We start from the raw sequence: 15,256 nt of genomic DNA, 5'->3' as shown, positions 1-15,256 counted from the left end.
AACCACACGAGAAGGGCTGAAAGGTAAGAGGTCATAGGTAAAGAAGAGGAAGCAGATGTGAGGCCAGCCCACCTGCGAGGTGGTGGAAGATACGGAGGGCGAGGGTGAGGCCGGGGGTGACAGGGGGCAGCAAGGGAGGTTGAGGGTCACGTAGTGCTCGTGGCCGCATAGGATGCGGGTGAAGTCCATGCGCAGGGTCAGCAGCACCGCCGGGTTGGGAGCCGACTGCAGCCGTGTGGCCACCTGCGGGGGAGGGTTCAGCAGGTGACACTACACTGCTCTGCCCACCAATCCACACCACCCCGCCATGTCCCCGCAGGTGTGCTGTCCCCTCCAAGTCCCCCACAGGTATGCCGTCCCCACCACATCCCCACAGGTGTGTTGTTCCTACCACGTCTCTGCAGGTGTGCCATTCCCACCACGCCCACCCCTACCTGCTTGTAGTGAGCCCGGACCAGGCTGAAGACAAAGCCGCGGTCCACCAGGGACAGCAGATCACTGAGGAAGAAGGCCAGGCTGGCGTTGAGGTGCTCGGCCAGCTCCACGTCCTGGGGGAACAGGGCCTGTCAGGCCATGCCCACCCACCCCATCAAGCCTCCATCCCTGCCCTTGGCCTGGCTCTCGCCAAGGCCACCAGTGACCCCTAAGAGCCGTGTCACTGCCCGAAAACCTTGGGTCTCCTCGACACGCCCTTGTCTCTAGGCTCTGGACTCCCAGGCTTCCTGGTTGCCCTCCTCCTTCTGACTAGCCCTTCCCTTCCCCACAGTTAGTGTCTACCCTCCACCCGGCTCTGTTGAGGACACTGTTTTTTATTCTCTCATCAGATTTGAGTAACACAACACAGATGGCAGAGACTGGCTGCTGACTCCCTACCATATCCTCTCACAGGTATTGGGACGCTTTTTCAGAGTTCAGAGCTGGGTAGGGACTACATTTCCTAGCCTCCCATGCAGCTGAGAACAATCATGTGACCACATCCTGGCCAATGGGATTTGAGAGGAATGACGTGGCCACTTAAACAGAAGGGGCAGGTCCTCCGGTGTCCATAGCCTGTAATGCCTGATGTGGCAGGTACCATAATGAACTGAGATGGCCAGGCCCATACCGTGGAGCCCCCCGTAGCCCACCTATGCTCAGAAATAAACTTTGGTCACATTTAAACCATTTGTGATGATGTTCAAGCAAATTAACCTTTGCCCTAACTGATAAACCCTAAGAAATCATTTAACAAGCATCTATTATGTACCAAGTCTTGTGAAAAAGACAGACATGGTCCCTGCTGATTGTCCAGCTCTCAGTCTCATGGGGGGGAGGGGGATGGGGGATAAGAGTATTCCAGATAGCTCTATGTGTTTCAAAGACAACTAACAGGGTGCTATTTCAAGAGAAGCCTGAAGGATGAGCAAGAGCCCAGGGGAGAAAGGCGTTCTGAAGAGAGGGAACAGTAAGTGCAAAGGCCCTGGAGCAGGAAGCGCCTGGCACGTGTGAGGAACGACAAGGAAGGAGGCTCCCATGGCCTCAAGGCCCAGCTGCCCTCCTGCTTTCGGGAGCTACTCTTGGCCTCACAAGTTAGCCTCGGTGGCCCGCAGTTCCCTGCAACCCAAAGAAACAAAATACAAAATCCACCTGAGCTCTGAGTCCTCAAGTGGGGCAGAGACTTGTGCGTGGAGCCTGATACAGTTGGTACTCCATAAATGTCAAGTGAAGGAATGAAACCGCTGTGGCCCGTCACTGATACCCCCCAGCGCTGTGACGAAGGTGCTTCTCAAGGGCATTGTTCTTCCCTGCAGCCCTTTTTTTTTTTTTTTAAAGAAGATGTTGGGGTTAGGAGTTTATTAATTAATTAATTTATTTTTGCTGTGTTGGGTCTTCGTTTCTGTGCGAGGGCTTTCTCTAGTTGTGGCAAGCGGGGGCCACTCTTCATCACGGTGCGCGGGCCTCTCACTATCGCGGCCTCTCACGTTGCGGAGCACAGGCTCCAGACGCGCAGGCTCAGTAGTTGTGGCTCACGGGCCTAGCTGCTCCGCGGCATGTGGGATCCTCCCAGACCAGGGCTCGAACCCGTGTCCCCTGCAGGCAGATTCTCAACCACTACGGCACCAGGGAAGCCCCTTCCTGCAGCCCTTTTGAGGAGGGTTTCCTCATAATCTGGATCAGCCTCCGGGAACTCAGCCCTTGGGGAGGTTCTAGCGAAACAAGGTTAAAACCTTTGAGACCAGCCCAGAGGTCGCAGGGGATTGCACAAGGACCAGCTTGGGCCAACTAGCATTTCAAAAATCTGGAAAATTCCCATCAAATCCGAAGTCCCCTTTCTCTTTAAAAATCAGACATTCTGGCCACATGCCCTCTGGCCCACCATAAGCCCTACTCCCCCAACTGAAGCTGGTGGTGAGGGTTCAAATCCCCATTCTGCCCATTCCCACTTATATGGTATCAAGTTGTTACTCAGTCATTCTTTGCCTCTGTTTCTCCAACAGTATAATGGAGGAAACAATACTACTAACTTCATGGAGTTGTTGGGAGAGTTTAATGTGATCCATCTAAAGTATTTAGGTAGGAGCTTCCCTGGTGGCACAGTGTTAAGAATCCGCCTGCCAATGCAGGGGACATGGGTTTGAGGCCTGGTCCGGGAAGATCCTACATGCCGCGGAGCAACTAAGCCCGTGCACCACAACTACTGAGCCTGCATGCCCCAACTACTGAAGCCTGCGTGCCTAGAGCCCGTGCTCCGCAACAAGAGAAGACACTGCAATGAGAAGCCCGCGCACCGCAATAAAGAGTAGCCCCTGCTCGCCACAGCTAGAGAAAGCCCGCGCACAGCAATGGAGACCCAGTGCAGCCAAAAATAAACAAATAAAAATAAATAAATAAAATTCAAAAATAAAGTATTTAAGTACACAGTAAGTGCTCAATAAATGCATAATTTTATTACTATTATCATTGTCTGCCCAGCTTCTGTGAGCACTGGAATTAGTGGTCCAGGGCCTGGATAACCATCAAGGTCTCGGAACATCAACATCCATTTACCAAGTACTTACTGTATTCTGATACTGTGCTAAGGGCTAATGCATCTGCCCTGTCACCTCTCTGCCTTCACCAACTCCCACTCTCCACTTTGTTCACTTCACCCCAGCCACTCACCGCCTCACTGCTCCTCTGACAGTGGCACGGTCCTGCCTCAGGGCCTTTGCACTTGCTGTTCCCCCCCTGACTGGAATGCTCTTCCCCCAGATATCACATAGATTGCTCCCTCATGTCCTTCAAATCTTCCCCTAAAAGTCAGCTCCATGAGGGTAAGGAACTGAGTCTGTTTTGTTCACTGCTGTGTCTCTAGTTCCCAGCACAGGGCTGTGCTTAAGAAATAGATGTTGCGTGAACAGGCTGATTCAGCAAATGGGATTTGTGGTCTTGTAGCCAGGAGGCACTGGACAGGACTGATGCCTCATGTGGCTGGCTCTATGTCCTCCCTAAGCACCCCTGCCCCACCCTCCCTCCATGGAGGCCCCTCCCCCTTACCTTGTGGACGCGGGTGATGACCTCCAGGCCCACAGAGCCCACTAGGGCAGCAATGTCATCCAGGAAGCGCCCAGGGAAGCGAAGCTTGCGGGGTGTGTCCAGCTTCTGGCCCAGAAGCAGGTGCAGCGCCATGCTTTTCACCTGGGGGTGGGGGAAGAGGGTGGGGGGTGGGTCTTGAGGGGCTGTGGGTGGAGGTGGCCTGCCAGAAGGGAGCAGATGGGTGGGCTGTGAGTGGTGGCTTGAAGTGGGCTAAAGGTGGGCATGAGGGGTCCTGGATGTGGCTTGAGCCCTGTAGTTATGGGGTGAGAGTGGGGCCTGATAGCTGTGGGGAGGGCCCAAGAGCTGTGGGTGGGACTTTACAGGTTGTGGGTGGGGCTTGAGAAGGACATGGGCGGGGCCTTGAGTGGGTGCGAGGCTGAGAGAGTATGGGTGGGGCTAGAGCAGGTCTCCAGGGGTCAACGTCTGACTGTAGGTAGGAGGGTGGGGCTTGAAGGCCCACCAGATTGAGGGGGGACGGCTGTAGTCAGGAGGAATAGTTCAAGGCACCTCTTGAAGAGTTTGGGGGATGTCTCCAGTCTGATCCCAACAGTTTCCTTCTCTCTCTTGCAGGGGAGGCCTCCTTGCTAGCTGGGGGTCTCTCAATGGTCTTATAGGGAAGGTGGGTAGTGGGGATCCTTCTCGCTGTGCAAGGGGTTTCAGGGAACTTTCAGGGGGCCTCTCCAGGGAGAGATTCCCTTAGGCATCTCTTATCTCTCTCTACGTGTGGGTCTCTTGGGGCCACTTCTCAGGGGGCTTAGGTACAATCTCAGGGGGCTTCTCTCCCCAAGGAGAGTCTCCCCTGGGGGCCCCTTGTTCTTGGGCGGGGAGGAGGGCGTCTCACCATGAGCTGGAAGAAGAACCAGGCATGCTGCAGGACAGCCTCGCGCACGGCACTGCCGCTGACCACCCACTGCAGGGCCAGCTCCTCGTGAAGCAGCTGGGGGCAGGGGCAGGGATCACAGAGAGCAGAGGAGCCCACCCCGTACCCCCGTCTGGAGGGCGTGACAGGGGAGGATGCAGCTGGAGGGCTTGGGATTAGAGCAGCGAGAGGCCATGCAGGAGGAAAGGGGCCAGGAGGAGTCAATGTGCCCTTTCCCCGGGCTCTCCAGACCCTGCTGGGCTCGAGGGCAAGGGAGCTCTGGACCCCAAAATGGAGTCACCCACCCCCTGCCTCCCACTACCTTCTGCACAGTGGGTCTCGGCTGGGTGGCTGGTGGGGTCGAGGAGGAGCCCTCGAGGTAGGAAGAGGTTCGGCTAGAGCTGCGGTCGATGGCCTATGATGGGATGGCGAGGGGATGGGATGGCGAGGGGGGTCAGAGTGGGTGCAGGCGGTATGGATAGAGGAGAGAGACAGTCGGCGTGGATGGAGGAAAGACATGGCCGTGTGGACAGACAGCGGGGACGTGGATGGGGAGAGCCGTGTTAATAAAGACAGAAGTGTGTGGGAGCGGATGGAGAGAGTAAGAATGTGATGGAAGAGACGAGAAGAAGCAAGACACAGGTAAGGAGGGGACAAGCAGGGTGAACGGAACAGGCAAGAATGTGGACGGGAACCCATCAGATGGAGCAGGACCCAGCAGACAAAGATAAGAGAAAAGACATGGGAGGAGTGGAGGTGGGGAGGGTAAAATCAGTGTAGACGGAGAAGAGAACGTGGTCAGAGGAGGTGAGCCAAGTGGGGACGAGGGCGGAGAGTGCGTGTGAGTCCGTGAGTCCAGGGATGGACAGAGGAGGCGGAGGGCACCAGGGTGGAGGAGGAAGAGTGCAGACAGGGGTGTAGAGTGTAGACAAAGGGGATTAAAGGGAGGATGGAGGAGGAGAAATAAGAAAAAGAAAGATAAGGACAGAGGAGGTGAGGTGGTGATGAGAGACGGTGGGAGCAGCCAAGAGAGCCCCAGTTTCCAGGCCTGGCCCCGCTCCAGCCTTGCTTGGGGCCTTGCCAGGCCTCAGTGTCCCCATCTGTGAAATGGGCATGAGGTGCTCAAGCTCCACTCTCCCCGCCTCCTTTGCTGGTCAGGTGAGGCTGCTGACAGGGAGAGGAGACCCAGTGATGGAGCTGGCCCGGCCCTGGAAACTGCCCAGGTCCTTGCCTTGGCCGTGGGGGCCCCCCCAGCTCCCATAGTCCCAGCCACACGCCCTGGGCTCCTCAGCCCGCATCAGATGGGCCATCTACTGCAAAGGCCAGCCTCACTGCCGCCTCCTGCCTGGAAAGCCTGCCCTCCTGCCACCTTGTCACCTCTTATGTGCTCTTCCAGGCCCAGCTGACACCCCAGAGAACTGAGGGCACTGGTGGGGAGACCTGTTAAAAACATGGGGGGACTGGAAAGGCCCATGAACCCAGACTCCCAGCAAATCTTAGAAGACCGTCCAAAAGTCCCCCTGCTCGTGCTGTGAACAGTTCCCTGGCTGCCATGCGGTGCAGGTTGCCTAGGTGACAGGTACAGAGCTGGAACACGGCCTGGGGCCAGGTATGCAGGGAATCCAGCCCTTGGTGCCCAGGGGCCTCTGAGCTTGGTTCCAACCTCTGCATATGCCTTTCCCTCCATCTGGAACACCCATCTTACCCTTCAGGTACCAGCAAAAATGTCACCTCCCGGGAGAGCCTCCCCAGACCACCCAGAGGGAGGCTGGTGGCCTGTTTCAGTTCGTTTCCTTTCAGGTATTTTCACCCGCTGCACTTATATATCCATGTGTTTGTTTGATGGGTGTCTCTCTCCCCGACTAGCCAGTAACTCAGGGATGAAGCTGGGTTGAGGATCTATCTCCCCAACAAAATCTTGCCTGTGATGCCCTAACTCCCTCCCAGGCTCGGACCGCTGCACTGAATAGCAAGTCTTCACTTCTGAAAATTCAGAACCTGGGGCGCAGGAGGAGCCCACAGCAGAACCAGGACTTGATCCCGATCCAGGGTCTGATGGCAAAGCCCCTCCCCACACCAGGTCCCAGGAAGGGGCAAAGCAAAGGAAGCTGCCCACAGGGGTCGCTCTGCCTGAAACGGGGTTGGGGAGCCCAGAGGTTCAGTTCCATCCCCTGGGCATCATTCAGGCTGCTGTGTCAAGGGGACAGTTGAGAGTCCCCCGAACAGAGTGGATTAAAGGGAGAGAAACAGGCCATGCGGGACAGTGAGGTTAGAGCGGCTGAATGTGCATATCATTTGCATGCTATTTGCATACCACCCTGCCCCTTCTGTCTCTGCCTGAGGCTGTGGTCTGTGTGGCAGCAAAAGGCTGGTTAAGATGACCCTGTGTTGCCTACAACATCCACTCCACAGCCCCAAACAAAGGCGGGGGCGGGGGGGGGGGTCCGCTGCCTCCTCCAGGCAGCCCCCCTAGGTTAGTCGGCCCCAGCCAGGAAGGTGGGAGGAGCTCATGCTGAGGTGGGGTGACACACGTGCAGGGGCAGGCAGGGAGGGCACCTGTCTGGGGTCGGCCCCACAATAAGGGGGTGCCCGTCGCAGCACCGCCTTGCTGCCTCCTGGAGCATAAGCAGAATTCACCCAGGAGTGTGAGCGGTCGATACCCTGGAGATACACGGATAAGTGGTAGCATCTATGGGCAGAGGGCAGGGAAACCAGCGTGAAACACCAAGCGTGCTCACTGTCCTGGGCCACACGTGTGCCCACGTGGACACCCACACGCAACCCTGGAATATGTGTGTGTGCGCAACTGCGCATGGGGTGCACACGTATATGCATCCCGCATACGTCTGTGCGTGGAATGCATGAGTACATGCACCCGCGTTCCCATGTGCGTGGGGTGCGTGCATATACGTGCCCCGTGTACGTACATGCATAGGGTACACATGGAAATGCACCACTGCGCTATGTACATGGTGCTCTTTTTTCAAGATCCAGTCACCTGTCCTTGGGTCAGCCTAAGAGTCCGAGTCACAGCTCCCAACCTGTGACAGCCAGGGCCCAACCCTAATGTCCAGGGTCAAGTCTATTTTTTTTTGGCCAGTCTGTGTGGCTTGCAGGATCTTGGTTCCCTGACCAGGGATTGAACCCGCACCCTTGGCAGTGAGAGCTTGGAGTCCTAACCACTGGACCACCAGGGAATAACCCAGGGTCAAGTCTTCATCCATGCTGTTGGCTGTCTTTCCTATCCTCCGTCAATACTGAGATCTTTCACCTGCCCACCTGGCAGCCATGACCACTGAGGCTGGAGAGAGCAGGGGCCCCTTGCCCTACCTTGCTGGCCAGGATGCGGGAGACCTCGTCATCCACGGAGCCAGGGGCCACGGCCAGGTCAGGGTTGCTGCTGCTGATACTCTTAGAGCGGGCCAGGTAGAGGCTTGCGGGGCGGCCAGGGCCATGGGCCAGCGTGGCAGGCTGCAGCGTCACTGGAGGGGCCCCTGATGACAGAAGGAATATGCTCAGTCCCCTGCCCACCTGCCCTCATGACCCCCTGCCCCTTCCCAGTCAGCTGCCTTTGGCGAAGTCACTTTCTTTCTCTGAACCTCTAGGTTCTTCACCTGTAAAATGGGTGTGATAATGGCTCTGCCTCACAGCAATTTTGGGGAGAATGAAAAACACTGAGAACGGTGCCTGGCACGTTGTAAGTCTTAGTGCTAATTGTCAATTATTTAGCAAATGAAAAAAAACCCAACTTTATTGAGCGCTCAGTGTGCCAAGCATTTTGCATGGATTACTATGCCATTGACTACTACTAGCACCCCTGTGAGAGGCACTATTATTATCATCGTTTTATAGATGGGAAAACAGGCCCAGAGAGGTCAAGTCACTGGCCCAGAGTCACAGAGCTTGTAGGCAGAACTGAGATTCAAACCCAGACAGCTCTGCTTGAGTCCCTGCTTGCTGACTGGCTGAATCACATGCCACTCAAGTTTACAAAGACCACACCCCTGGGGCTGGGGCAAAAAGTTCTCTCTCTCTCTCTCTCTCTCTCTCTCCTGTAAATTGCCCAAACCAGCCAAAGCCTGTGCAGCCTCAGGACCTTTGCACATGCCCTTCCCTTTGCTTGGGATGCTCTGCTCCCAGGTATTTCCCGTGCCCCAGAGTCTCCCACCAACACTCACCGCCTGGGAGGCTGGGCTCCGTGCCAGGCAGTCGGAAGGCATAGTAGACATAGGCAGCCAGCAGTGGGCAGTGACCACGGGCATCCTGGGCAGCCTCCAGGCTCCGGTGGACGAGGCTGACTACATGAGCCATTGCTTCAAAGGCTACACGACCCAGGTTTACTGCCGGGAAGAAGAGAGGTCAAGTTCCAGGTCCCAGGGCTTCCTACTTCCCCAGGGAAGAGACTTCAGGGTCCAAGGGGCTCACGTGGCCATCAAAAATTCAGGGGACTAGGGGACTGAGGGGCCATTTTTTAGATTGGAAAACTGAGACCAGAGAGATAAATGGGCTATGGGAGGTCACCCAGGACCAGGGGACCCAAGGCCCATTCTCCAGATGGGGAAACTAAGGTATGAGGCTGTGCCCGCGCACCGATCTGGCCGCCGATGATCGGGGGCCGCACGACCAGGCGTACGAGCTTGTCCAGTACGTGGTGGGAGAAGGCGACAAGGGGTTCAGGGCTGGCGAGTCGCAGGGCCACCAGGCTGGCCCGCAGCTCCTGTTCCACGGTGCTCTCGCTCAGCACGGCATCCTTGAGCCGGAATGGAAAGGCCCCTTCCTCCAGGACGTGCACCAGGGTGAAGAATTTGTCCAGGTAGGGGTCCTGGTGGGAGACCAGGGGTGAGCAGGGCGAGGCCAGGGCCCCCAGTCCAGAAAGGGCCCAGGGGATCGAGTGCGAGGCTGAGTAGGCTGGGACACCAAGGCTTGGGATCAGTGAATGGAAAATACATGAGAAAAGGGACAAGACGGTAGATCAAGAAGAAAAGGAAAAGGTGGGGAGTGATCACAGAAATAACAAGGGACAAATCGGGCGGGGGGAGGAGAGACCATGCAAAGGCCAAAGCTCCAGCTAGGACGGCCACAGGCACGGCCGCCCCCGCCTGAGTCAGCAGCTTCCCTGGAGCCTGGCCCCGCTGACCAAAGTCGTGTCCAATGGCCCGAAGCCAGGCCTCCCTGGTCAGCGGAAACTGTTGCCCAACCCCAGGGCCGGACTCCTGGGCTCTGGCCCCACCCCCTACCTGGGGGTGCACAGACGACACAGCCGTGAGCTCCACGCTGAACACACCCTTGTGGCCATCCACCCAGCGCATGCCCGGCAGCGCCACCTGCGGGAGGGACACACCAAGTGGGCACCGGCCGGCCCTCCCCACCGCTCAGGCCACCAGCCTCAGCCATTGCGACACTGTGGCCCGAGCACAGCCCCGCCCCGGGGAGCCACCTGGCACCCTGCCCCCGGGCCCCGCCCAACCCAGAGATGGGGGCAGATGGAGGGGAGCGCTATGGGGGTCCACCGGGCAGGCCGGAAGCCTGGGATGCTCACGGGAGAATGGAGACCCAGAGTGACTGTTATTGGAGGGCATGAACAGGAAATAGCATGATGGGAGGACTCCAGGCCCCCGGGGTGCAAATTAAAGGCTATGTGGGAGGGTGACAGAACATTCGCATGGGGAGGGGGTGCTCTAGGGACAGTGATTAGGGAGGCAAGCAGGGCTGCAAGTGGGGGGCTGCAGCGGGGAGGCAGTGGAATCTCACTATGGAACAGTGAGTGCAGAGGCAGGGGAGGGGGCAGTAACGAGGCAGGGCTAGTCGCGGACAGCAGATCACACAGGATTAATAATGGGGGTGGGTGTGACGAGACAGGCAGGGGCCCTGGAGGCCCTAATGGAGGACAAGGCTCCCAGGGGTATTGGTGGGAAGGAAAGCAGGGCACGAATGGGGGACTTGGGAGCACTGATGGGGGACAGGGTGCTAGTTGGCAGGGAGTCCAGAGCACGTACGTCCGGTGTGAGCACGGAGTAGCTGGGCGGGGGCTGATCCACGGACACAGGGAGGCAGAAGGGGCCGGTCCTCAGGCGGCCGTGCTGCAGCAGTGGGATCCACTGGGGGGAGGCTGGGGGTCAGGTATGGGGCCGGACGGTGGGCAGGAGGGCTGGGCATGGGGGTGCGGGCTGGCAGTGGTGGAGGGGAGCTCACAGTAAAGCCCACAGGAGTCTCCAGGGCCGTGCCTGGCCGGGGCTGGCAGCTGACGTGGTAGAAGGTGAACAGCAGGTGGTGGTTCTCGGTCACACAGGCCGGAAGACGCAGCTTAAATTCCTCGTAGAATTCAGGGGACCTGGCAGGGCCGGCTGGGGGTTCTGCTGGGGGCCGGGCTCCCCAGCCCCGCCCCGTCTGCCACACGTTCCCCCAGTGCTGCTGGGCCCCACTGTCCCTGCTCTCTGCCTCGGGTTCCCGCATTAGCACGGCCCCTTCCTGCCCCACTGTACCCCCATCAGTCCCCCCACCCCGACCCCACATACTTGTTATGGTAGACCACTGGTGTGAAGGCCTCGCGGGTGAATTCGCTGCAGCTGGACTTGCCAAAGATGACCTGGGGGAGCAGGGGCATGAGGGGCCGGTGGGGGACACCCCGCCCACCTCCCCCTGGGCCCCGCCACTGACCGGCAGGGCCTGGCTGGGGTCCTCGCCCGCCATGTACTGCACTCGCACAGTGAGGTTGCGCACGGAGCCCTGGCGGCTGCTGAAGTTGAGGCTGTGCGGGTACACGTACAGCAGGTTCCTGCGGGGGCAGGGGCATGTCCACGTCAGAGGGACAGAGAGCCGGGGGACGGTGGCCACACCACTGGGGCACTGAGAGCCGGGTCAGGGACACGTATGGGCACCAGGCGGGAGATGTGACTGGCAGAGAATGGAGGACAGACGGGCACCCTCAGAGCACAGGCGGGGGAATGGTGTGGCAGACGGTGGGAACAGAGGGACTTCGGGGGTACTGAGGGTACACAGTGAGGCAGAGGGCAGGAGACAGATGGGTGCTGAGGGCCAGACTTCCGAGAAGGTAGCCCAGGCAACCAGCACCAGGCCTAAGCCCTGCGCAGGCTGACCTGCCCATCACCCAGCTCAGCAGCCTGACCACCCCTTCCCCCAGAAGAGGCCACTAGAATTATATGGCGTGTCTCTCAGGCGGGGAAACCAAGGCTGGAGTTGAAGGCAAGGGCTGGGCTGGGGTCAGGGTTCTGTCTCCCTCCCCCAGGGTAACTCCATTCAAACCCTAACTGCCCCCTGGGCCTCAGTTTCCCTATCTGTCTAATGGGGGCACCAAGCCTCCCCAGCTGAGCCTTTGTAATATCAATGATGCTAAATTACAAAAATGTCAATGATTGCACCAAACACAAATGTGGCACCGGCTGGCTCTGGGTGTGTTGGGCTCTGTTCTAAGCACCCGACGTGAAATGACTCATTTATTTCTCACCAGCAGGCTGTGGGCAGGGACTCACATCACACTCCATTTCACAGGGAAACAGAGGCACTTGCCCACAGTCATCCAGGGAGACAAATGGCAGTTAGCACTGAGCCAGGGTACGTGGAGGTCCTGGAGTCAGGCTGTGTGGCCCTGGGAGAGTCTCCACCATCTGTACCTGCTCCCTTAGCTCTTAACCAGGCCGACAAAAACTCCAGCATCACAGGCTCATGGGAGGATTATGAGACCAGCTACTGTAACAGCAGTGGGACAGCTCTGGGCAAACCACTGGAACTCATAAAAGCTTCACTGTTATTGCCGTTATTGTTGTCATGCCTATCCACAGGAGGGGAAACTGAGGCTAGGAGCCGTAGGGTCTCCCAGCGGGGCCTGGGCCTGTTCTCTCCTAGCGTCCCCAGCCCACACCTGGCCCCGAGCCCCAGCCAGCGTGATGCCAGCGTGGCCCGGCTGGACATTCGCCTGATGCAACTTTAGTGCCAGCCAGGCCCTTGCACAACACGGGGCACCCGGTTGGCCAGTTAACGATTGACCTGAGGTTAAGGGGGGTGTTAAGGCATAAAAGGCAGCAGCAGTGTTGCTGTGGCCACACCCCCAGCCCCCCAGTCATGCCCATGCTCATGCTGTGTCTGCTGTGCGCCCTGGTGATGGTGGCCCAGCCTGCCCCGGTGGCCCCCATGAGCGGCTCGGAGCCGGCACAGCAGGAGGAGCTGACCCTGCTCTTTCACGGGGCCCTGCAGCTGAGCCAGGCTCTCAACGGCGTGTACAGGGCCACCGAGGCGCAGCTGACAGAGGCCGGGCGCAGCCTGAGCCTCTATGGCCAGGCGCTGGGGCTCCTGAGGCAGGAGGTCAGCCAGGGCCAGGATGCAGCCCAGGAGCTACGTGCGAGCCTACTGGAGATGCAGGTAGACGCTGCAGTTGGGGTGTTGTGGGGTGGATAGGCGTCTATGGGAGAGTTATGCCTAGGGTGACCAACTGTCAGGGTTTCCCAGGACTGAGGGGGGTCCTGGAATACAGGATTTCCAGTGTTAAAATCAGGCCAGTCCCAGTAGGTCATCCTACTAACATCCGCTATCTATTGATCAGATGGCAGAGGATGGTCTCAAGCTGCAGGCAGAAGCCACAGCCCAGGCGCTGGAGGAAGTGGCCCAAGGACAGCAGGTGCTGCGGAAGAAAATGAAGCGGATGGAAGTCCAGCTGAGAGGCGCTTGGCTGGGCCATGCCCGCCAAGAATTTGAGGCCTTAAAGGTAAGGGGTTCCCAGCCCTGGGGGAGTCAAGACCCTGATTCACAACCAGACCTCATTTCTGAACCTTTTGTCCCAGAGACCCCCCAAAGGTCAGCCTTCCAGCACCCTGGCCTCTACTGTGTGTGTCTCTGGGCAAAACCCATGTCCCTTCCCATGCCTCAGTTTCCCTATTTGCAAATAAGGGCAACAACTGATTTCTCAAAGCAGAGCCAGGGACTCAGTGCAGATAAAATCCTCAGTAGGGGGTGGCACATGGGAGTTACTCAATAAATGCATACTATTTAGAGAATTTCTTGAGTGCCCATGATGTATCCAGGCACTGTTTTATGCCCTCTAAAAATCCATGCTCATAACAACCCCACAAAGGGACTCCTGTTTCATCCCCATTTTACAGGTGGGGAAGTTGAGGCCAAGGAATGGCAGTGACTTGCCGGGTCACACAGATGCAGTGGGGAGCAGGGGGGTCTGGGTGGGGTCGAGGGACAGGAGGTGAGGAGGCCCCCAGCTGAGGTTTCTGTCCTGACCCCACAGGCCCATGCAGACAAGCAGAGCCACATCGTGTGGGCCCTCATGGGCCACATGCAGCGACAGAAGCAGGAGATGATGGCACAGCAGCAGCGGCTGAGAGATATTCAGGAGAGGTGTGCCTGGTGGGGGGTTGGGCGTGCCACGCAGCGGGATGGGGACCCCTGCGCCTTGGCTGAACCTCACCTCCCTCCCAGACTCCACACGGCGGCGCTCCCAGCCTGAGACCTGTCTGGGTGGAACTGAGGACCAGTCACGCACCGGGGGATGCTGCCATGCCCCACGCGGCCCCTGCACAGGGAGGAGCTGCCTGTCTGCTGAGGTCGGCCAGGGCGCTGGGCCCCATTTCCGGCCATGGAGCAGAGACGAAAGCAGGCAGGGACGCAGGCAGAGGACACGGACCGTCGAGGAGGGGTGGAGGAAGGACACGCCCCTTCATTCCTATCCATCCCCCATTAAAGCAGAGCAGTGGCATCTCAGGCCAGTGTCTGTGAGTGTCGGGGAAAGGGCATCTCACTTTGCACGATGCCTGAATGCCCCTATTCAAGTGCCCAGCTGCCCCAGAGGCTGTACCTGTAGCTGGTGTGGGGGGCGTAGACCTCACGGGCGGGGAACTCCAGAATCTCCTTGGTGGGCCGACCCCTGGGGTCTGGGTAGGGCTTGACATGAAGCAGCTCCGGGGAGAGGCAGAAGTGGGGGTTCTCAGGGGCTGGGGAGATGTCAATCTTGAGCTGGGCTGGGGAGGGGGTAGTCAGTTTGCATATGCCTGGGAGCCTCGAGCCGGGCCCTACCTCTCTGGGCTTCGGATCAGGGCTCTGACTCTCCCACAACACCCTCTGGTGGCTCTATCCTTCAGGTGCTAAGGCTGAAAGATGGCCTCAACTCCCATGTCTTGCCCTCATATTTGATCAGCTCTGCCCACCACATTCCCCGTGTGACCCACTATCTATCTGTCTTATTTATTCTTTTTTTTTTTTTGGCCGCACCCCGCGGCATGCGGGATCTTCCCCAACCAGGGATCGAACCCGTGCCCCCTGTAGTGGAAGCGTGGATTCTTAGCCACTGGACCACCACAGGGAAGTCCTATCTTATTCTGTTTCTCGTCTCTGGGCCCCATTAGAAGGTCCACCCGTGAAGTCGGGACTTTGCCTATCATGGTCCCCAGGGCCTGGCACAGTACGTGCTCAGTGTGGGTTTGCTGAGTGATTGTATGAGTAACACGTCTCATCTAGGGAGCGCACCACGCACCGGTCACGGGCCGCAGGCGCCGCAGCAGGGATGTCGGGCGTCGCATGTCAGCCAGGAACTTGAAGAGGTCCTCATCACTGAGCCGCTCAGCTTCCTGCAGGGACCCGCCCTGGTGAACCAGGGCTGAGGGGCTTGGGGTCCCCGGGGCCCGGGCAGCCACAGGGGGTAGCCCTTAGCCCCCTGCCCCCCGAGCCACGGCACCTGCTTAAAGAAGTTGGTGACAGTTAGCGTGGCTGGGCGGAAGCCGGAGAAGCTGCAGGCGTCGTCCCCGCTACTCGTCCGGTCCTGGGGCCCCCGACGGCGGCGGTCAGTCCAAGTGGGTCGGCGCTCTAGGGGAGACAGTGACAGTG

At 58.5% G+C, this 15,256-nt stretch overlaps 2 protein-coding genes across 5 annotated transcripts in view; one reads left to right on the top strand and one right to left on the bottom strand.

The window, feature by feature from the left end:
* DOCK6 (dedicator of cytokinesis 6) overlaps positions 1-15,256 on the bottom strand; it is a 42,727-nt gene that overhangs the window by 12,380 nt on the left and 15,091 nt on the right. For 3 of the 4 annotated variants that reach the window (XR_014296476.1, XR_014296477.1, XM_082650423.1), the window contains exons 12-27: positions 15,108-15,235; positions 14,907-15,000; positions 14,232-14,394; positions 11,072-11,189; positions 10,930-11,000; positions 10,607-10,745; positions 10,411-10,512; positions 9,652-9,738; positions 9,005-9,236; positions 8,593-8,754; positions 7,745-7,908; positions 6,971-7,075; positions 4,397-4,492; positions 3,517-3,657; positions 435-548; positions 73-243 (exon numbers count right to left, since the gene is read on the bottom strand). Coding sequence is in view for 2 of the 4 variants with exons in the window: in XM_082650423.1 (XP_082506549.1) it covers positions 73-243; positions 435-548; positions 3,517-3,657; positions 4,397-4,492; positions 6,971-7,075; positions 7,745-7,908; positions 8,593-8,754; positions 9,005-9,236; positions 9,652-9,738; positions 10,411-10,512; positions 10,607-10,745; positions 10,930-11,000; positions 11,072-11,189; positions 14,232-14,394; positions 14,907-15,000; positions 15,108-15,235 (2,087 nt within the window). In the remaining 2 variants the exon portion in view is untranslated. Of the gene's footprint in view, positions 1-72; positions 244-434; positions 549-3,516; positions 3,658-4,396; positions 4,493-4,736; positions 4,830-6,970; positions 7,076-7,744; positions 7,909-8,592; positions 8,755-9,004; positions 9,237-9,651; positions 9,739-10,410; positions 10,513-10,606; positions 10,746-10,929; positions 11,001-11,071; positions 11,190-14,231; positions 14,395-14,906; positions 15,001-15,107; positions 15,236-15,256 lie in introns of all 4 variants that reach the window. The other variant, XM_082650424.1, reaches the window with a different exon arrangement.
* On the top strand, positions 12,482-14,147 carry ANGPTL8 (angiopoietin like 8). The gene is made up of 4 exons (XM_082650425.1): positions 12,482-12,790; positions 12,972-13,133; positions 13,665-13,774; positions 13,856-14,147. Exons 1-4 carry the CDS (start codon positions 12,494-12,496, stop codon positions 13,881-13,883), a joined length of 597 nt encoding a protein of 198 aa, XP_082506551.1. The 5' UTR covers positions 12,482-12,493; the 3' UTR covers positions 13,884-14,147.

This window comes from Grampus griseus (assembly GCF_964374135.1).
Source record: "Grampus griseus genome assembly, chromosome: 3".
Lineage (NCBI taxonomy): Eukaryota > Metazoa > Chordata > Mammalia > Artiodactyla > Delphinidae > Grampus > Grampus griseus.
This window is presented reverse-complemented; position numbering and strand designations above follow the sequence as displayed.

Coding starts and splice junctions, on each gene's coding strand:
- ANGPTL8 (XM_082650425.1), top strand. CDS start 12,494: ATGCCCATGCTCATGCTGTGTCTGCTGTGCGCCCTGGTGATGGTGGCC. Junction 13,134..13,664: donor AAGAATTTGAGGCCTTAAAG/GTAAGGGGTTCC, acceptor CTGACCCCACAG/GCCCATGCAGACAAGCAGAG. Junction 13,775..13,855: donor CTGAGAGATATTCAGGAGAG/GTGTGCCTGGTG, acceptor CCTCCCTCCCAG/ACTCCACACGGCGGCGCTCC.